Raw genomic sequence first — 21,734 nt, 5'->3', positions numbered from 1 at the left:
TAGGGTTTAGAATTAACTGTGAGGGATATGATGGAGGTAGCATGTTGTCTCCAGGATATTGGTTTAGGATCAGTGGGAGGCTTTCTTTTGACTAGTACAAGTAAACATGCCCATTGCGTAGAAGTGGCTGCCAAGAGAAAAATCAAAAAGAAAAAAAAATTTTGCCGGAATCTGACCACTCATAATTGCTATTAACATTTTAGAAGTATTCCTCAGCTTTATATATGTATATAAATAATACCATACAGCAAAATCTGGATCCTGTATTGGAGTCCTGTAATTCAGGTGGTCAAAGCTCTGGAAACTCAGCCACTGCCACCTCCTGGTCTGGAAGTGTCTGATGGTCTCCTCCACCGAGATCCTTTGCCTCTCTCTGGCCTAAGCGAGTCTGTAGTCCTTGCTGTGGGTATTGTGGAGAGGAAGACCAGACTGGCCCCTTTTCCTTTACTTCTGTGTTCTCTTGCCATTCACAGACTGGCTCACTGTGCACAAACTCATTTGCCTTGAAGTTAAAGCCAATGATTGTGGCTCTCAGTTTGTTGAGATACATCGGGAAGAACACCTGATCTGGAACTTGCAGGCATACTGGCCTGCTGGCTGTGTGTGTGGTGGGGGGCCGGAGTGGGGAGAATCCTGTGATTGGATCTAAATGAGCCGTTTCTCAATATTAGCATCAAATATTATTCAGTGAGGGCTAAATGATGGTGATTAAGAATGCAGACCATTTTTATGATCCCTGTTTTAAGGATGAGGCCAAATAAGCACTGGGGAGGCACATATCTTCTGTGATCACGCACTGACAGTCCAGGAATTCTCAGAAGTTCTGGTTTGTTGTGCTCACTTTTTTACCAAATTGTCACCAGAGTTGACATATCCTCATTTCCTGATTTGGGGTTTTCTTGGAAACAGCTTCAGAGAAGGAAAGGTTCAGAGACCGAGAGGAATGTGCTGGTTTGCCGGCCACCAGTCATTCCCACTGTGCACCCACTGCCTAGCTCAGTGCCCTGCATTTATTAGGTGCTCAATAAACTTTGTGTATGAATTAATGAAAGAGTAAATGAATGAATGAATCTAGCTGCTGAACCAAGCCACTCTCCTGTTAGCAGAAGTTTTTGGTCTTTATGTTAATTGCTCTTGTTTTTGTCCTTCCTCAGTTGGAATTAACGACCTCTGGAAAGATGCCTTTTATGTTACCAGGACAACAGGGCCCAGCTCCGAAGGCCACCCAGCACCCCTGGTGGTCAGCAAGCTCAGTCTACGGTGGGCGCTGATGGAAGGCCAGGTGGTCCAACTCGAGGATACCACCCCCAAAATTGGCCGCGGGGAGCTGCGAAGATTCCTCTCTAGGATAAAGTTTGTTGATCTTCCCTACCAGGTGAATCGCTTCTGAAAGAAATACTTGGTTACCACTGAGGGTTTGGGGCAAACACTACCAACTCCGACTTTGTTCTCTAGAAGGTAGGGAGAGTGGGAGTCTTCTTGGGTGTCAAGAACCAGTTAGAGTAGGACTCTTTTCTTAGGGTGCTTCATGACCATTCAGAAATATTCAATTGTTTTTAGCTGGGGATGGTACCATCTCCCTTAGGGGACATTTGGAAATGTGGACTCATGGTTTTCACGGTCTCAGTGACTGAGGTGGGTGGCTACTACTTTAATTTTCTGGGTTGGGCCTCGTGGTGCTAACGTCATGCAGTGATTGTGGCGGTTACTCCGGAGAATTATCTTGCTCAAATGCTAATCCCCCAACCCCTCAAATACTGTGGTCTAGTTCAGTGTTCATGAGTTTGTCATAGAAAAAGGTAAAGTTTTTGGACCTTTCTGGAAAGACTTATGAACTACTGGGGCTAGACAAAAGGACAGAAAAGTAGAGGAATAGCCTGACCTTTAGGTTTCCTCCAGTTCTCTACCATGAAAAAAATAAAGTCTCTGATGCTTGCGCTCTTTCCCCTAGATATAGTCTGATGGAATCTTCAGTCTCAGAAGAAGTGAGCAGGGTGGTACTCTCTCTCCCCCATCAGCGCAGAGTCAGTGCTTTGGAGAGAAGGAAGACTTCAACCTCATTTTACCATGTCTGCGCAATTGTTGCAAAGCACTTTGGAAGGTGCATCAGAGTTCTTTGATGACAGCACCATCCATTTGGCTGGGGTATCTGACCTACGTTTTCAGTCCCTGCGTTAACCCCCTCTGGGCACTCTGTGGATAGTATGCAAATGTGAATCTTCCATGTTGTTTTTTGTATGTCTAATTTATAAACTCTTACTGGGAAATTCCAGTGAAGTTCTTCCCCAGAACATTTTGTTTTGCATCATGCCACGTGTGTGTATGTATTAGTATTGTGATGAAACATTTTCTAGGTCTGTTTTAAGCTTCAGGGACCCGGTTTCTTGTCCTTCTGAAATACATCTGGGTTATTTGGTCATCTTGAGACGTCAGGTGCCCTGCCTCCAATATTCAGGGCCACTTGTCATTTCCCTCTGTATTCTCTCACCACCTGCACCTTGGCTTCTTCCCTACTTTAACAGCAGGGAGAAGACTGGCAGTGAGGGGCTGAGGTAACCATCCAGCACTTTCTTATCATACAGAGCCTCCCTCCTCACACTTTCCATCTCTATATTCTTAGTTACCATAACCACCACCATATTCCTGTCAGAAGGGGAGCCAGAGAAGTATAGTTGGGGACCGACCTCTAACAATGGTATTATGTGGTCTTGATTGTTCTGTGCTGCCCATCATGACCTTTTCACGGCAGTAACGTCAGGAGTGCTTGTGCGTGTGTGGTCCTTACGTGTGTGAAGTCAGGAATGATTGAGGTGGGTAGCCTTATCCCTGCCTCATCTCTACTCTGCTTTCCTAGCATCTCCTACGGGGCATCCTCCTTAGCGCCTCTCACTTGCCGAGATATTTTTGCTTTGCTTGCATGACAGCAAAGCTGTTTCTGGAGTTTTACTCTTGCTTGAGTCCAGTATGCAACCATTTTGCCTGCACATCTCCTTCCTTGTAGAGCCTTGGAAGCACTGTATTTTGGGAAAATTCCCATGTAAATATTATAACTTTTATAATTAAGTTCTTTGGAATTACTTCCAGTGCTTATTTCTTCCTTCTTCAATACATATGTTACTTCTATTAAGTTTTCTTCTAAACTTCTAGGTCATTGTTTGTATAGCAGAAAATCGCACGTTAGCTGGTGAAGAACTGTTTTTCTTCTTGAATAATTTTGATAGGTCATGCCCGAGTGCAACTCAGGTTCTGTCTTTGCTTGAGCCTTTGTGTTTTTAGCTTGTGTTAATAAAGGGAGTCCAGAAAATTTAGAGATTACAGAAATTTAGGGATCCCAGATTTAAAGGGATGTATATTACTTGCCCACTGGTTGGCATTATGACATAACACGAGTTTGGTAGCACTAGCATATTGGCCTGCGATGTTTCTTGGAAACCCCCTTGCCATAGTCTCTGAAAGCAAATCTGGTTTCAATACTTTGGGAAGCACGTGTGGGTCCAGCTTGTTGTAAACTTGGGGAAACAATTAATTAGATGAAAACCCAAGAGGATGGGGATGATTCTAGATTCACTTCTAGGGTTTGAATCTACTTGGGTGGAAGAGCCTAGGATCTTGTTTGGCCTAGTAGATAATTCTAAGGACTAATCTATAGTCAACTGAATACCTAAAGCTTGGGTTGTGGTCCTGTGGCCTGGGCTGAGCCATCTATGCCTAAACTTCGTTCTCTACCATGTTGAGGCTCTGTGGGAAGCCAGCCACTTTAGGTAGAGGAATAAAATGCAAGGTCATTTACGGAGGGCCTGCTCTGGGGGGATCCTTTTTGGTAGAAGATTGTGTTTATGCTGGGTGAGTCCCAGAACTATGTAAGAGGAAGCTAGGAAAGCATACATCCCTACATTCTTCGTGATGTGTTTACAGACTAACTTAACATAGGCTGTTTTGACTATAATTTTCCCTTTTTGCTAGACATAGTACAAGCTGTCGTCTCTCCTGCAGCCATGCAGAGGGTAGAAATGGTGGCTGAGGACTGAGGAAGCTTCATCTGACCAGCTTGGGTGCTGGTCTGTCAGATAGGTCCCCACACTTCCTTCTCCTTACAGGCACCCACCCAACCTGACATCTAAGATAGGAAGAGCTCCTCCCTTCCCCCCACTCACAACATGGGGAGCCGGCAAGGCCAGCGTGACTGCCACTTAGGGATAGTAGTGACTTCCGCAAATGCAAGGGGCTTCCTTCGCCCAAGCTTTCCTCCTTGCTATCCTTACAGCCTCTTCGATCCTAGACGGCATCCCTCCGTCCCGTAGATGGTCTCTACTCCTCCTTGGCAGTGTGGGATGCTGATACCAACCCCCTTGAATGTGAATTGCTACTTTTATTGCCCATACTACAGAAGAGCCAGCTGGTATATGGTCAGGAAGCACTATTAAAAATGTGAATTGTTGCAAAACAAATAAAAATTATGTGTAGAAACATGCTTGTGTGTTATCCTCATTCTCCTTAGCCATTGGAATGGTGTCTTTTCCCTTACGGAAAAGAGAAACGGTGAGTGGGTGGATGAGTTGGGGCTCCAGAGAGGGGTATGTGCTGTGGCCTTGTTCATTAGAGACGTCTCCCTTACCATAAATCCCATGATGAATAGCCTCAGTGGGCCCTTTCTGGAAGTGGACCTGTCCCTGCATGCTGTGGGAGCCTTCTCGTGTATACTAGTCTCCTGGTGGCCTCTGGGTTAATACCTAATTAAACTTTTATTGGGTACCCTCCTACGTGGATGCAGGACACTGCAGCAGGCAGTGTGGAGGACATCTGTCCTACATGTCCAAGCTCCCGGAAGGGCCTTCGTTTTCCATTCTGAGGCTTCCAGGAAAATTCAAGTGCATTGTGGAAAGGTGAGTCACAATCACCTGTTGAGTTGCGCACCTCCATTCCTCCAAATCCCAGATAGATGACCAGACTGATAAACTCCTAAAGGACGGGGACTGTGCTGCTTAGCCCAGAACCTGGCACGTAACAATCAGTAAAGGAGAGGAGGTGGTTCTGAACATGGGAGATGGGATGGTGAAACGAGACAGGAGACGGAGTGGGAAAGGAAAAGGGAGCGATGGCACCCGGGCACACACCCCTTGGTCTTGTACTTTAAGATACTCTTGTTCTTACCCATCAAAACCATGCTTAAGACACAGACCTTGGCTTACATACATGTTGATAACGAACATGTAAGGTTGGGTTCAGCCTGCCCTCTAAACCCCCCACTACTCCTAACACTGTTCTTCCTCTACGACTGACCCCGCCACCTCTTCCTTAAGAGCCTGGCTGGGTCCTTGTTGTAATCCCTTGTTGTGGAGCTCTGAGTAGAAGTCAACTCCTTCAGAGACAGAGCGGATGGGCTGATTGGGATACTGGTGGTAGCTGGTCAAAGGACCCCCTGTGTGGGCTGCACATAGCTGCTGGAGGAAACATTGGTGGTGATGTGGCAGGCAAGTCAGGTTTCCTTTGAAGCTCTTACTGTGCTTACACTTGAACTCCAGCACCAGCTTGGTGTATGTGTTGAAGGTGGTGACAGCCGATGCCATGCAGCAGGTGAAGGAAACCCAGGCCGTGCTAGGGATGAACAAAAAAAATTGCACAGTAAGAACCTGACCTCCTTACAGGTTTCAGGGAAAATACCATGATTCCTTCCTACCAGCAAACTAGGCCGATGCCCCTCAGGGTTTAGGGACCTGCGTGTGTTCCCTCCACTACGTTGTAGGTCAAGAACCACGGGCACGAGGCCTTAATTTGGTCTGTCTTAGTAGGATACGTTCTGAATGTTTTGTAGTCCAAGGGAATGACTCTTGTAGTCAGTAGTGTTAAGAGTCAGACTAGGAGTTTAACAGATTCGTTTTCACTGGATTGATCCGTTGTCAGTGCTGAGCTCCTTTATTCCCAGTGTGCCTGTTTTATATACATATGTAAACACACATGGCGCACGCACACACACACACACACACACACACACACACACAGTTTTCTGGACTACCGTTTCCCAAGCTGCAGATACCCTTGTAATCTCCCGAGATTCCACAAACCTGTAGCTCAGCTGTGTAGAGTGGATGCAGCCCAACGCACCCCCTCAGCAGCCCCCACACCCTGCCAAAGATTTTCCTTTGTTCAGATCAGATGCTGAGAGTGATCATTCCTCTACCTTCTTCGTTTTGAGGTTAGCATTCTTAGGGTTCACAAATTGAGCCTCTCAGAGTCGTTCAGGAAATACTACAAATCTGGAGGTATTATAGGTTGTAATAGTGGAATTTGCCTATTATGAAAACAGTGTGGTTCTTGGCTTAAGGGAGTTTATAATGGATGGAAGAGAAGCCGGAGATTTAAGAGAAGCTGGATGGATTTGACAAGGAAAAAAAAAACAAAACCCACCAGGGAACTGTATCAAACACATTCCTAAAAACTTGGAAAGTCAACCCCTAAATCTCCCCATGATTCTGGGAAGCCCAGGAAACAGGAAGTTGTGTGAGGTTAGCGAGGAATTTCAGGAGGTCAAGTGATGGTTAAAGCCAGGCCACATGCTGGCACAGTGTGTTCCTATCTGCTGCCTCTGACAGACTCAGTGGGCTCAGGTTGGCAATGCTTCTGATGGGGGTTTTGTAGTCTAAGCTCCGCAGATGTTGATGCCAAGAATGGCTTAAAGATAGACACAAGGTGCAAAACCATGTGTCTGGAAAATAAGTTCTGGTGGCTGGTGGATTAGGCCAAAGACGCCTGAATCAAATGGCCTGTTTCCTATCATGAGAAAAGGGGATAGGATCTCCTAACAGACGTGGATGGGCTTCCATATCGCCTCCTTGAGCCCAGCACCGTGTCTTTTCAGCACGATGAAAGTACTTCACACTTATCCCAGACAGTAGGGCAACTCCAAGCTGGCACCCGTGCAGCCGAGACAGCATGTTCCTCAAGGGAGAAGGCGAGGAACTCTTAAAGGGGATGTTTACGGGGCGCCTGGGTGGCGCAGTCGGTTAAGCGTCTGACTTCAGCCAGGTCACGATCTCGCAGTCCGTGAGTTCGAGCCCCGCGTCGGGCTCTGGGCTGATGGCTCAGAGCCTGGAGCCTGTTTCCGATTCTGTGTCTCCCTCTCTCTCTGCCCCTCCCCCGTTCATGCTCTGTCTCTCTCTGTCCCAAAAATAAATAAACGTTGAAAAAAAAAAAAAAGAGGATGTTTACTTGGTGTTTATTTTGTCATGGTGGCTGCTTCTCCTCAAGAGAACTCGAAAACTGGCCCCTTCATTCTTTAAGGGTTAGGGAATGACCAGCAGGGGAGGTTTTATTTCTCACACAGTTTGGTGGGATAAGAATGGAAGTAGGAGGAAGTTACTCTTCATTACAGGAGAAGAGTCAGCCATTCACAGGCCATGGGATTCCAACCAAATCTCAAGGCTATTTCTTCGTTGCTCTGTCCTCCAATACCTTGAGCCACAAAATATATAAAACATGGAGCATCGCTTCCGTAAGTCACATAAAATCAGTCTCGTTTCCCAAAGCAACATGTGTATTAGGCGAAGAAGCAACTGCTACCACCGTATCATCAGAAAAACAGAATCCCGTCCGTAGCTCCCCAGGAGGTGGGGAAAGAATAGATGTGACCTCATGGGCCAGCCCGCTGGTCCAAAGACCCCTGATGAGGGATGAAGGAAGAAGAGAAGATAGGACGACACGGAGCAAGCACCTGCTTAAGGGCAGAACATCTAATGCAGGTTGGCTGAGGAGGGGGTAAAAGGCTCAGGAGACGGTAAGCACTTACTAGAAGGCCCAGCCATAATTCCAAGCATGTGGCCTCCAGTCTTCTGGACCCACGTTGACCGTTGCCTGGAAGACTTGTGAATACATCATATGGGCCACCATCCCCAGAAGGCCTACAGAGGGAACAGGAAGGCAGCGCCTTTAGAGAGACACTGGCATTGCCATCTGGGAATAGGAGTTTGGAGCAACCGCCTTGTTTTGCATCAGGTGCAGCCTAGGTTGAGAAGTTCCATTACCCAGCTGCCACCACATTCCCAGGGAGACTCATCTGCAATGGGGGCTTCTCCTTGAATGCATAGCTTTCCAATAGGCTGCCCCAGGCTTTAGGTGTAGGGTTATGGGAAAAGTTTCTGCGTCAATGCTGCATTTGGGGCTTTTACTTCTTCCTACCCAGGCCCTGTACGTGAGCTTTATTCCTGATCTGTCTTATATCTGCAGATATAAGATATAAGATGTAAGATAGATATCTGCATCTCTTTCTCTTACTTGATCCAAAAGAGTCTTGAAAAGCTGTGTGTGTATATGTACAACTGAAAAGCAAACCAAACCATATTTCACATACTGGGAAAGCTTGCAAGTAAAAAGAACCTAGAGATAAATCATTTTGCAGAGTACATAATGCTCTAATACAAAATTTCATTTCAACTTAAACATGCCTGCAACGTCCATTCTTTATACCGCCTGTGGGCACCCCGTTCCTGCCCTCCCTACAGACATACACGCCCTCCGGGGGGTGCCTCAAAGGTGGCCAGGACACCCACCCCCTCCAGCCCGGGAGGCACGCACCTGACAGGACGGAGGAGATTGCCGCGAAGGCGCTCAGCTTGAGCCCGCAGCCCGGGTTCCCAGTGAACAGCAGGTCCATCAGTAGCAGGAGGAAGCTGACGAATTCAAGTCCAATGGAGGAGAACTGGGCTCCCATTGATAACCATAGGATCTCTGTCAGAAACCAGAAGAAGAGCCCTCACCCAGGCAGTTAAATAACAACGTGGTACAAATGATGACTATCGGAAAGGGAAAAGCCTTGCGGAGTCAGAGAAGGGGAGAATGAGACAGAGCTGGAAGCTGCTTGGGAGCTTCCTTCAATTTGGGTCCTTTGCTGTCAGCCCCTCGGCTCTCTCTGCTCACTACCTGATATATAATCAAGTAAACTAGATTGGCTGGAAACACCGTTAGGGAGATTCCAGAAGAAACCATCTAATGGTCATAAAATCTTCCAGGGGCATGACTGCTATGGGTCATTTTTGTCTCTTTTCTCCTTATTGAATTTGGAATGATCAATTTTGTTTCTTTCTCCCTCCCTCCCCTTTTTCACTCCATTCCACTAAAAAATATATATAGAAAAAAATATATTTATATGTATATATGGGAGGGAAAAACCCTCTAAGCTTTTCAACATGGTTACTAGGCAATAAGAGGAAGTTAGAGAGGTTGGTTGGAAGCGATTTTCTATTTGTGAACTTTATTTGTTCCTGCTGTTCCTGTTCTGCATTCCTGCATATGAATAAGCGTCAACTCTGGAAGCAATGCGTGTCAGCCTGTGGGGCCCAGAAGAGGAGAAAAGGAGATCACAGTACAATGCAGAGCACGGTTGGGCCAGAGAGGCCCAAGTCAACGGCAACTAAATTTGTTATCAAACCCACATACTTGCCACAGGCCCCGGGGGAGGGTGGGGGAGGAAAGCCTTCTCCATCAACCTCTTCCCTCCAAATCGGAGAGTGGGGTGACATGGGCCTTGCAACGTGGCAAACTCCAGTAGTCCTTTCTCACCTCTCTCGGTTGGTGGCGTGAGTTCAATGAAACTTCGGCACCTCTCCCCTGAAACACAGACGAGGTCTGACGTCAGGGAGGGGTGAAAACTTTGCCCCCAGTCTCCCACCTGGTTCAGCTCCATCCGTTCAGACCAGTGCCTGCCCGCATACAGTAGGCAGGCAATGGCATAGGCTAGAATTCCTCAGGATTAATTTCTCCCCGCGCCCCGCCCCGCCCCGATTCCAGACAGTGAAGACGAGAACATCGCTGAGAGGGCTTCCGCGGGGAAACGTCCCCATTTCTCGTGCCAGGAAGGGCTCACAATCCTAGTGTCAACCTTTTGCTGCCGCTGTACCACTGGTCTGAATGGCTCTCGATTGTTTCCAGGACTGGGGTTGGAGCAGTGCTAAGCGGGACGTTCACACTAAATCTAAATATACACGCATTTATATTTCTCTTCCATCTCCTTTTTTCCCTTAGCCCAAATTGGGAGAAATGGCATGTGGTTAATTGTACACAATTCTGGGCTTTAGAGAAACTTCACTAGCAAGTGACCTCTGAATGCTTTGAGCAGGGGGCAGGGGGGTGTCCTTAGGCCAACTGCTCCTGACCGAGACCCACAAGTGAAGGAATGCACAATGACAGGGCACCGCTCTGCCAGTATGCGCTGAGTGGCAGGAGACCTGGGAGGGTCAAGGGCACCCTTACAGGGGCTAGTTACCCTCTTTGGGCTTCAGTTCCCTGACCTGGTAAATTATAATGAGAATACTTAGAAGGAGAAAACCCTTTTGGGGGGGCGGGGAGGAAGGGGCTGTACAGGTAACCTACTCTGATCCTTTCATCTCACCTGTGAGAAAATCCAGGTCTGTAGAGAGGAAGCTGCTCATATAAGGTCACAGCTAGGCAGAGCCAGGGCTTTTTCTAGAAGAATCATCTCTCCTCCCTTGGGTCTCCAAACGGCAACCCTAACTCACTAGAGTGGCAATTCTCATGATGTTACAAGTCTAAATGAAACCCTTTAAGGGTAATGCTATTTTAATTTTTTTTTAACGTTTATTTATTATTTTTGGGACAGAGAGAGACAGAGCATGAACGGGGGAGGGGCAGAGAGAGAGGGAGACACAGAATCGGAAACAGGCTCCAGGCTCTGAGCCATCAGCCCAGAGCCCGACGCGGGGCTCGAACTCACGGACCGCGAGATCGTGACCTGGCTGAAGTAGGACGCTTAACCGACTGCGCCACCCAGGCGCCCCAAGGGTAATGCTATTTTAAACCAGAGGGTCTACGAGACAGTCAGGAGGGGAAAAGCCAGATGGCCTTTGACCCTATTAAAAGGGAGTCCTGGGGCGCCTGGGTGGCTCAGCTGGTTACGCGTCAGATTCTTGGTCTCTGCTCAGGTCATGATCTCACAGTTCGTGGGTTTGGGGCTCTGTGCTGGCGGCGGGGAGCCTGCTTGAAATTCTCTCTCTCCGCCCCTCTCTCCCCCTTCTCTTTCCTCCCCTGCGCCTCCCCTCCCTAGCTCACATGGGCTCGCTCTCTCTCTGTCTCTCAAAAATAAATAAAACTTCAAAGAAAGAAAAAGGGAGTCCGAGGAGAAGGGACACAACACAGAGGTGGGAGATGCCGAGCCCGGGGGTGGGGCCCAGCCGGGGATGGCGAGTGCCACTGCCCCCTGGTTCTTTGGCTGCGTAAGGTCCCCTGGGTGAGGAGCCCACCTGGTTCTTCCACGCTTTCCTCACAGGATAGCCACATGCCACTCCAGAAGGTATGGAAGGAGAAGCGGTCATCCCCAGCCTCCCAGCTGTATTGCACCACCTCCTGGGATGATGTGTTGTTGGTGCTGCTCCCATCCAAGGGCACCGGCACGTCAAAGCATTTGGCTGCCAGACCTTTTCCGCACACGGGCTTGGGCACCTTCTGTGTGCCCACAAACCAGTAGTTGCTGAGCAGGGATACTGTGGAGAGGCTGAGTGATAGCATGTTGAGGATGGCAGATAGGAATGCCCGTTGGCCATAGAAGCCCTGCGAGAGTTCCACCTGTAACAGACCAACAGGAGCAGAGAAGCTGATTGCAGAGCGCCCTTGGAGATCTGGACAGGGTGCCCGATCCTGAGGCTCCCTGGGCTCAAGCCACGCCCCTCCCCTGTGCCAGGCACAGCCCGCCCCGGGGGCTCTCTCCAAGGAGCCGTGTGGAGGCTCAGCTTTAGCAGTGGCCCGAAGAAGATGCCGTGGCGATGCTGTTTGTTTAAGCTGGACCTTACTACACGAACATGTTTACTGAGGATGATCTGAATAAGGATCAGATAATAACCTCAGTCAGAATGCGGTTCAGCCACTGAGCTAGTCTATCTCAAGCTGAGGAAAAGAATTGTGGTCACTCTAATGCTCTTGCTGAGAATTGTTTTGATTTTGTCTTCACTGGAACGTAGTAGCCCTGATGGGCTGAGGTATTTGCTATTGTAACAGCAGAAGTTTTTGCTGCCCGCTTCTCTGCCTGACAGATTCCTCGGAGAGGAGAGGAAAGGGGGATATGTTCTCTCCATAAACATTAAAGTGGCTCACCCCAGTCAGGAGGCGGGGAGCAAGGATTAGGGCCTTCAGGATTAAAGAAGGCAGTGGACCAACTGGGACGCGGGGGTGTTGAGACCCCGGGAGAGGAGATGGGGCTATAGGTTCTGAGAGATGGTGATCTGGGTCCGGCTTTCACACACTGCCACAGAGATGACAGAATCTCAAATGGGCGGTATCCGGGTGGTGCCCGTGGAGACTGGATACCAAGTGTCATGGTCATGGCCACTGGGGAGGAACTGGAGGGGCATCTCCACTGCTTGAGGCAGCAGTGGTGCCTGCCTCACAGCGGGGACAGTGTGTGGCCGCAGAAAGATGTGTGGCCCGTGTGGCTCTGGCCGGAGCCCCTGACCTCCTCCTCATTTTTAGCCTAAGAGGAGAGCCAGCTGAAAAATGACTAATAGTAGATATTTCAACCCTGATGAGTGGTGGCTCGGAGCCAGACTGAACTTTAGAAAATAAAGAAATCTGACCGGTCTTACACTTTTGTGTTATGGAGCTGTTTATACTGTTACATTAATACATACGGAACAGAAAAGAAGCCCATATTTAGTTGCTGACAGACGCTTCTTAAGTAAACCATCTTGAGCTTTCTGGGGGATCTCTCATATCAGAATTAATCAGACCTAAATCTTCTTAGCTTAAGAAACGTAAATAAAACCATAGCTAAATGGGACAGGCTCATAAATCTGCCTCATCATCTCCAGCTTAGCATTTTCTACATTTAACAGAGAACCTTATCTTAGAAATGTAACAGTTTGTTCTTCAGAATTTCCAGGGACTGAAACAGTGCATACCACAGATAAAGGACAGATTATTTATGGCAATAAGAAATATGTAAGGTTCATATGCATATAAACATCAATACATAAAATACATGATAAAACAACTTCTGGAAAGCAATCTGCTAACATGATTTCTTTAAAAAAGCACTCAACAAATTAACTCCCCCAAGAATTGTCAGTCTGTGCAAGACTCTGGGTGACCTTGGTAAAGACTGAAAACCACAGCATCAGGAATGAAGAAAGATCTTATATTACCAGGTATGGAAGTCACATATTGCCCCTGTCCCCCCAAAAGAATGCTTTCATCTTGTTTTTAGTCCTGAAATCTATTGGTTTAGTCATTGCTCTGTTACTATAAGTTACTCTTTCTAATTATTTTCACATCCATTGCTTGAACAGGCAATGGACTTCCAGATGAAACATCTTCATTAATCATTCTGTATACAGACTGAGCTAATGATTTAGGCAATTCTATATTTTCAGCAACTTTATGGCTTGGAGATTTGACTACTATCATCACATCAGATTTTTTTCTTTACCCTCAATCCTTTTCAAGTCACACGTATTTGTAAGTTATTCTGCAGACTGTTGCCAGATAAGAATAATGAACCCCACACCATGGTATAACCACTTTGCAGCACCAAGGTGATAACCAATTTAAGGAAGCAGTGAGTTGAGAGACAAAGGATGAACTACAGCTTGGAGTAAAGCTCAAAGAGGCTGCTTCTAGAAGGAGTGTCCTACCAAGGACGGACACAAGGAGACTCATTCAAGAATTATTTTGATTATTGAATGGGAATTCATTCAAGAGCCCTTTCGAGAATCATCTTCAACACTTACAGTACTGCGCCCTTCATCCTGTATTTTATTTCTCCTCTAAACATGTCCTTTTCTCTCCAGGATTCAGATACCTCTTGCATTGGAAGGCCAAGTCTAATTTTGCAATGGTCTCTTTAAGGTCATCATGAAGGGGTAGCAGCCATAAGAAAATTTTATCTTTGCATATGCTGACAAGTCCCGCGCCAAGGTGACTCTCTACTCTTGAGAAAAGGGGCAGAGAGTGGCTTCCCTTGACACTCTGGCTCAGGCCAATTGGAAGTGCATGGTGCCAAAACGTCACTAATTCTTCCATCGACAGAGGTTAACAGAAAAACTCAGAATTAACATAGACAACACATTGATGAGACAGACACACCTCTAAATCAGGTGCAAAATAACCATGGAATGTACGTTCTGAGCAATAAGAGCGGGAAGCTGGGTTACCTTGGCCATGGTCAGCGACTTGCTGCTTGTCCGAAGGACCACGGATGCCATCTGTGCCCCAAATCCCTTTGGTTTAATGTTGACAGGAGGAAACTGCCTTCCCACCCTCCCACCTCCCGGCCCCTCCCTCCTCCTCTACCTCCTATTTTTTTGGAGTGCCTCTTGATTAAACCGCTGCCTTGCAGGGAACTTGGGCATTTAATAATTGACAATGCAATCATGGCCCAGCTGCTCTGGAAGATTACATGGGAGAGCTTGCCAATAGGGATCCAGGATTAAGCACAAAGAAGCAAGGACCTGCATTCTCAGAGGGATGGGTCTTTAAAAAGTAAGTGAAGATTCAGTTTCCATCCGACTGCCGTTCCCTCGGTAGCTGGTGGGACTGGGCTTGATTTTATGGCAGTCACAGAAAATATTACAGGGCATAGGAAGAAGAAGAATGTTTATTTTTTTAAAAAGTGTTTCTAAAACTTTAAAAAAGTAATTTGACAAATCAGTAAGGGGTGGATTGCATATCTTCTTGAGGCCAGCCACCTGAGAACCAGGAATTCTTTCCGTCCTCAAAAATTGTACCAATTAATTGGGATGGCAAGGATGGAGCTCGTTCTGCAGCTGCTTTTGATTCTCCAAATGCCCGATGCCACACATTTTTTTTGTCCTGGGTGCCTTTGCAGGCGCTCTTTTTTCTCAGTCCCTTTTTATCTGGCGATCTGCCTCTTATCAAGAGTAGTGTTAAGGCCACTCATTCTTGGAAAATGTTTCTTTTCTCTCAAAGAACAACCCCCTCCGCTCTGTCCTTCCATACTGCACCCCTCTTGTAATGCTTTCTGTGGTTCATGTTAGTTGGCTTGATCGTCCCGTCCTCAAAAGGCCACTCTTTAATTGGAGAGCAGAGGTTCTTAATTCTGCCTGAGCATCAGAACAACCTCTGAGCATCAGAAAACTGAAAGATACTCAGATTCCTGGGCCCCATCCTGAGATTCCACAGTAAGGCTGAGTGAGGTCCAGGAATGTGCAATTGTAGAAAACTCTTCGTATATACCCAGGGATGGACTTCTGGTTTCTGGTTCCGCAGGTAAAGAGCTTGGAAGTTGCCACTTCAGCTTTACAATGAGAAAAAGGCCGAACAGACTGCAAAATATACAGCCAGGGAATGAATGTACCATAAAGTAATACCTGTTTGATTCATTTTTGGGCTTAGGTTTAACGAAACCCTTCGTGTTCTACCGTGGCCCTCCCCCATCTCTTCCAGATTTGCCACCAACCAAGCCATGGTTTTCCTGTTGTGTATTTGTACAGTTAGTTTGGGGACTCAAAGGCCCGCTCCCCTCTGACACAATTAATCCAGATTGTAGCCAGATGGGTGTCTCTGGATCTTGCTTCCTACTCTTCTAGGACTGATGTAACAGCACATTTGACACGCATGTGCTTATGCCCAGGCGTTGATTCTCCGTTTCACCCAAAGGACCCTTAATTCATTGTGGCAGAGCTCTCTCTCCGGGAGAAGGGAGGAGGAATTTTGTGGTCACTTTTCACGTTTCAACTGGCTACAGCTTTTGTCCTGACGCTGGGTGGCACTGTCTCCTCATGTTTTTCCTCTTCCGTCCTGAACTCCAGTCAGGGGTGCAGGTGGTTGTCCCTCCCTGCGGGGGATGGCTCTTTTTTCTTCCTTTGGCCTCCTCCCCACTCACTAATCTATACAATGCCATGTGTCAGCCTTTTGGAATTCAGGGCTCGGAACGAACTCTGGGAGCATCCAGCCGCTCCCTCGAGGACATCTCGCAGGATTATTTCCTGTAGCACATTTTTTTTGTGTGTGTGTGTGGCCAGTTCCAGTTCCAGTGACTCAATAGGTCCTCAAATACTTCCCATGGGAAATACAACTCCACGGTGTCAGAAAATAGAGTTCGCCAATGTTTCCTGATGAGTTTTGTGCACATTTTTCTTTATTGAATCGTATCCTCATTCCCTTTTCCACCCCAGAACAGTGAACAATTCTTTTCCCTGCTCTGTGCTTACACCCTTCAAATACTTGCAGACGCTTCTCATATCCCGCTTGAGTCACTGTTTGGCACAGTCTGATGTCTTTGGTTTTTATTGCCTCTGCTCAGAAACCGCACCCCCTCTGCCCTCATAGCATTACATGTGCCTTCTCCAAGGGAAAGGGGACGGGAGCGGCACAGGCTGGAGGTTATGTGAGGAGGCCTAGAGGTAGACTGAGTGAAGCCAGGGACACTTTGGCTCTGGGGTCTTCTGCTAACTCAGGCCCTTTCCCAGCCCGTTACATACTCCTCATTTTGTATGATTCTTCTTAAAGAGAGCCTCCAAAGTTACATTACTTTAGGCCTCCCTAAAGCCTGAATCCACCCCTTCGAAGGCTGGCTCTTTGCATGGCTGGGCTGGCTGGCTACTAGCTGTGATCCATCTCGAGGACACCCTCCCTCCCCGAGGACCCTATGCCACAATGTCTAATTTCCCCTTTTTGATGAACCATGAGTTTCTCTGTCTGGCATCCCACTCACTTCCTTTCATTATAATTTAGGCATGTTAATATTTTTTTCTTCTCTTTCCTCTCTTAGAACAGAAAAAGTCATTGCTAGTCAATGCAACATGACTATAATTAGGTTGGGCTCAGAAGCTCATGACTCAGGACAGACGCAAAGATTCCACATCCCAAAACAGTATTTAACTTTGGTATGTTGGACTGTTACCATGTCAGGACGATTCCCCATGGGGGTGTATAGGTGACTCAGTATTTATGACATCACCCAACCAAGAGTTGGGACTAACCTATACTTGCTAAGGTCCTCAGTCCCTGTTCCCTGCACTGTACGAAACCATATTTATTAAGTACACACAAAGGGAAACAATGGTTTGGGGACACCCACACAAACTCTGTAAACAGGAATCCAATTTATTGTTTTGTGAATACAGTGTCCATTAGACATGATTAAAACAATGGGTAAGAATGCTGAGCCAGAGAAAATTGCATAGCATACCACTTCCCTAAGGCAAAGCCTCGTGGCAAATCCCTTCTTGTCTGTCCCCCGCCCCATTATCAATAGTGGCCTCTTCTCCCAGGATGGGTTCATTTGCCCTCCCTAGCAGTAGTATCTCTGTCCTTTGCCCAGGAGTCAGATTATCTGACCCATGACCCATTAACTAATCCCTTTCTGTTACTCAGCAGCCAAAAAGCTGGAGTGGAATGCGAAATGTTTCTGCTGTCACTGGCTCCGATCTACATGCCCCTGTTCTTTGTTCCTGCACGTTCTACCGTGTGCCTCTCAGGCAGCTCATAACATGCTCACTTGACTTTAAGTCGCTAGATACAGGAGCAGCTGTGTTTTATTCATTGTTGATCGTCAGCGCCCAGCACTTTCTAACATCCGGGAATCAGTGAATGAGGTTTGTAATGGAAACCAGGCTCAGAATACAATGAGGAAGCCTATGGGTGAAGAGCACATGTGAATAAAAAAAAGTGTCTCAAACAGTCTTTTATTGTTAAGGGACACGCAAATCTTCCTGATTCCCATACAGGAGAACAGTGAGAAGGTAGAAGGTCCACAGGTCCACAGACACACCCTATGCCTTTCTACACAGATGCACCCATAGTTTCACTGAACAGATCCGCTGCCAATACATTTCCTCCCACCTGTGGAAACATTCCTGCTTTTTGATGAGCAAAGCCCAGAAAACAGCAGTGATCTCACGAACGAGTATTATCTTTGGTTCACAGATAGCAGGGTACAAACAGATTGCTTAAAAGCCAGTGACGGATTGGAAATGCCATGTCCTTTCCCAAGCTCTGTGATTCCCTAGTGATTGGAACCCATTCGGATGACATATCTTGAGCCATCTGAGATTTTACAGCTCCACAGCTCACAGAATCACTGATAAAACGAGGAATGTCTTCACGCAGGACATTTTGATAGGCCTCCCAGCCCAGAAGGGAAGAGTCATGTCACCAAAGTGCCCATGCCGAATGTCCAAAATATTAACATAGGACCCTTAGCTGTGGGATTTCTCAGCCTCAGGTTAACCTCACCAGCAAGTGTTTAGTGTGCGCATGGCCCCAGAACAGGGGCGTGTAGAATAAATACGACTCCTTTCTAACATGGGTGCCCAGTTGAGTTCTGGGAACGCTTCTACTTATGTCCAGTGGGAAGGACTGAAGAATAGCATTTGGGGGCCTCTCCTCTGTCGCCTTTCCCTTTCCGTTGTTGGTGGAATTGTTAGAGGGCTTTTGCTAATGCAGTCATTTCCAGGAGAGGAAGCGGCCTTTCTTCCATGCCCTAAGCAGCTGGAGTGAATCAGAGCGGCAGCCACATCTGCACATCCTGTGGGGCAATCGCTCACGCGCGGGTGACCCAGCCCTCGGGGCCAGCTGGGGCTGGGGGCTCTTGGGGACCGCGGGGAGGGAAGGGGCGCCGAAGGGGAGCGGCCTCCCCAGGGATGCTCAGGGCCCGGAGCTGGGCCGTCCCATTTGCACTCCGCGCGCGCCCCCCTCGTCCCTACTTTTCTGCTCTCCCTCCCCCCCTGCAGTCGCGGTGTCCGAGCCCCGCCGAGTCCCCGCCCCCTCCCTCCATGAGTAACACCTCCGCCCCCGGTTTACTATGGCTCCCCGGTCGCCTAGCAGCGGGCGCGCGTTGCCATGGCGACGCGCCCCGAGCGTGTTTTGAATTGTTTGGCGAGGCCCCGCCCTAGCGGCTGAGCGCGGGGGACGCCAGCGGGTGGGGCCGGGGACTGGGGCCGGGGACTGGGGCCGGTCTTCCTCTCCAGGCTCCTGCGTCCGCTGACAGCCGCGGCCCGGGCCCTCCCGAGACCAGGAGCCGGCGAGAGCTGGCGGGAGGGAGGCCGGGCCGCCGCCACGTGGTGCCCAAGGCTGGCCTGCTGGCCGGCGGCGGCTCCAGCGCCTTCCGGGTCTTCCGATCATCTCGTCACGCCCCGGCCTGTAGGCCTGAGGGTCAGGAGGTTCGGGGTGCAGGGGAGCCCAAAGTCCGGCGTTTCCCAGCCCCGCCCTTCCCCTAAAGGCTCAGGCCCCTGGCCGCTCTTCTAAAGCAAGACTGTGTCTTTGCCTCCTTTCGTGGGCCCAAGAGGGGAAACTGGGACACCGAGACGCCTCAGTAGTTCTGGGTTCTCGTCACTACTCCGCCCACCGCTGGACTAACGATTTCGGCCAAGTTACACAACCTACCTGAGTGATTCAGAAGTAAATTGGGAGAGAGTTGTTCTTCACGGTCCCGCCGTGAAGACCAAGAGGCCTCGTGAAAGTGTGGAGGAAGGGGAAGGGAATCTACGGTGTTCCGGACACCTTGCTAGGCTCCTCACAAACATCTCCTTGAACCCTCACAATAGGCCTGAAGGACAGGTGGTTTCCAGAGGGAGCATTTGACTTGCTCCAGGCCGCAATGCTAGTAAATGGTGGAGTCAATATTCAAAGTCTCTTGTTTCAACCCCAGGCTGCCCCTCCGTAAAGGGGAGGCGCACACACTTAAACAAAAGACAGGGATCGCCGGACAGATTATGGAAACGTACACAGAATGATGTGACGCATTGTGTTTTATACTTCAGATATACAGATAAACTTCCATACCCCCTCTGTCTCTCCTAAATCAATAATCAATAAAATTTACCATGTCTGGCTTTTTCTATCGCGTTCTTGCCCATTTCTGTGGGTTCTCCTATTTATGACCTATTCACTTTGGGTTGGTATCCTTTCTTTTGTGATCCCTAATATCCAGCCAATTAACAGCACACCACATTGCTCTGTGTGCGTGAGTGTGCGTGCGGGCTTTATTTCTCTGGCGAATTGCAAGCTTCATCTTTCCCGAGAAAGGCAAGAAGTATGAGAATGAACATTTGCTTTTTTAGTAACCCTTTGAGCGGAAAGATGGCAGTTCCCAACTATCTCAGATGGGAGGCAAGTCATTTCCAGATGTGAGTTCTCCTAAACAAGCCAAGACATCTTTTGCCGACCGTGAGGGTCTTTCTGGAGCTGCAAGGATCCCTACAGATTCTCCCAGGTTCCCTGAGACCAGAAAGAGCCCAACTAAGGTTGTGCTGTCCTTAGTTCCAGTAGATTCCAGATCAGAGCTCACTACCAGCAGGACCATGGGGATGCCTCACCTTTTTCTGGCAGAGAACTTAAAATCTGCTCTTTCTTCGTTAGAGTGATACACAGCTCTGTGGTTACCACTACCGCCGAGCCTTTTACCAGGAACCAGATTTGGGCAGTGGGAATCATACAGATGGGAGGGAGGAAAGGAGAACTAGAGGGCTCTAAGTAGTCCTGGGAGCAGCAAGGAAAAGCAAGATGAAGAGGCAAAGGAGGACGGAAGGGAAGTATAATGGAAGAAGATGAAAAAAACCCCAAGGCCGAGGTATGGCCATCACCAGGTTTATCAATAGAAATGGGGCCTGAGACCGGGGTGCCTGGGTGGCTCAGTCGGTTGAGCTTCCGACTTCGGCTCAGGTCACGATTTCACGGTCAGTGAGTTCGAGCCCCGCGTCGGGCTCTGTGCTGACAGCTCAGAGCCTGGAGCCTGCTTCGGATTCTGTGTCTCCCTCTCTCTCTGCCCCTCCCCCATTCATGCTTTGTCTCTCTCTGTCTCAAGAATAAACGTTAAAAAAAAAAATTAAAAAAAAAATGGGGCTTCAGTAACAAATTTTGATCCTGTTTTGTATAATACCATAGTGTGTTCTTAAGCTCCTTACCATGAGCATGTGAAACAAGGCAGTGAATTATTATAAGCTGTATTACAAATCCACCATAAGGGGTATGATGCAGGGGAGAGTCAAGAGATTTCAAAAATTTTGTTGTGATGGATGACGTGTTGTTGTACTGAACTGTTGAATTTCTATACGGTATACCTGAAACTACCATTTCACTGTGTGTCAACGAACTGGATTTAAATAAAACCGAAAAAAAAAAAATAAGTCTTGGTACCTACCTTCTGGGTGAGACAAACATTTTGAGTCAGTTGGGAGGGTTTGCTCATTCACTTTTGAAGCTCTGAGGCAAGGGTGTTTCCGTTTCTCTTCGGCTCTGCCTTAATCGGTTGCACGGAATGAGTTTCTGGTGTGAAGACGAATCAGGTCCCCTCTTGCCAGCAGAGGGGTGAGGTGGTGTGAGATGGGCTGCCGGAGATGGAAAGGATATCCTGCGGCCCAGGGCGGGTGGGGCTGGCTGACACAAGAGGTTTTCTCTGTGACATCACAGTGGGAGGTAGGGATATCTCTGCTGCCCACACCCCGCCTCCTCTCACCACCCCCAGAAGGATGGGGGGGCTACTCTGGGGTACCTGCCAGAGACCTGGCTATCTTCTGAGTCATCCAAACCTGGGCTGCTGTTCCTGGGCAGAAGAACACGCTCCCTGCTGGGGATCCTTGTAAACCAGCAGATTCTGAAGGCCTGGGATGGTTCCCACACGTTGCTGACCACACTGAGGCGGGAGGTTCTAGACCAGTGCCGTCAAAGAGAAATACAATATGAGCCATACATGTAATTTACAATTTTCTAGGAGCCACATTTAAAAAAGTAAAATGGACACACATGTTGCGATGCGACAATGGTATCTTATGCGG

General features: G+C 48.2%; 2 protein-coding genes across 6 annotated transcripts in view; one reads left to right on the top strand and one right to left on the bottom strand.

Annotated features, from left to right (window-relative positions):
• The window catches only part of FAM234B (family with sequence similarity 234 member B), a 36,028-nt gene extending 31,557 nt beyond the window's left edge, over positions 1-4,471 (top strand). The window contains exons 13-14 of the mRNA XM_040488862.1: positions 1,155-1,375; positions 1,952-4,471. Coding sequence (XP_040344796.1) covers positions 1,155-1,375; positions 1,952-1,957 — 227 coding nt within the window. The 3' untranslated portion in view covers positions 1,958-4,471. The remainder of the gene's footprint in view (positions 1-1,154; positions 1,376-1,951) is intronic.
• Positions 4,472-5,180: 709 nt separating this feature from the next.
• GSG1 (germ cell associated 1) lies at positions 5,181-21,340 on the bottom strand. 5 transcript variants are annotated; one of them, XM_040488864.1, is made up of 6 exons: positions 21,101-21,340; positions 11,250-11,571; positions 9,430-9,600; positions 8,569-8,721; positions 7,784-7,895; positions 5,181-5,595 (listed from the first exon to the last, which is right to left on the bottom strand). In XM_040488864.1, exons 1-6 carry the CDS (start codon positions 21,146-21,148, stop codon positions 5,253-5,255), a joined length of 1,149 nt encoding a protein of 382 aa, XP_040344798.1. In that variant the 5' UTR covers positions 21,149-21,340; the 3' UTR covers positions 5,181-5,252. The 5 variants fall into 5 exon arrangements, with proteins under 5 accessions (XP_040344798.1, XP_040344800.1, XP_040344797.1 ...); XM_040488866.1 differs by having other exon boundaries at positions 9,553-9,600; positions 21,101-21,339; XM_040488863.1 differs by lacking the exon at positions 21,101-21,340 and adding an exon at positions 14,151-14,231.
• Between the last annotated feature and the right edge of the window lie 394 nt (positions 21,341-21,734).

The sequence above is a fragment of the Herpailurus yagouaroundi genome, unplaced genomic scaffold (genome assembly GCF_014898765.1).
Source record: "Herpailurus yagouaroundi ecotype Mexico unplaced genomic scaffold, PumYag 166, whole genome shotgun sequence".
Classification (NCBI taxonomy): Eukaryota; Metazoa; Chordata; class Mammalia; order Carnivora; family Felidae; genus Herpailurus; species Herpailurus yagouaroundi.
The sequence above is the reverse complement of the archived record's forward strand: the minus strand, read 5'-3'. Positions and strand labels throughout refer to the sequence as shown.

What these genes read in the sequence shown, in the direction of transcription:
- GSG1 (XM_040488863.1), bottom strand. Translation starts at nt 14,201, where the DNA reads ATGGCATCCGTGGTCCTTCGGACAAGCAGCAAGTCGCTGACCATGGCC. An exon ending in AGTCGCTGACCATGGCCAAG is followed by an intron (nt 11,572 to 14,150) that starts GTAACCCAGCTT and finishes GGTCTGTTACAG; the next exon opens with GTGGAACTCTCGCAGGGCTT. An exon ending in AATCTCCTCCGTCCTGTCAG is followed by an intron (nt 7,896 to 8,568) that starts GTGCGTGCCTCC and finishes TTCCCTCTGTAG; the next exon opens with GCCTTCTGGGGATGGTGGCC.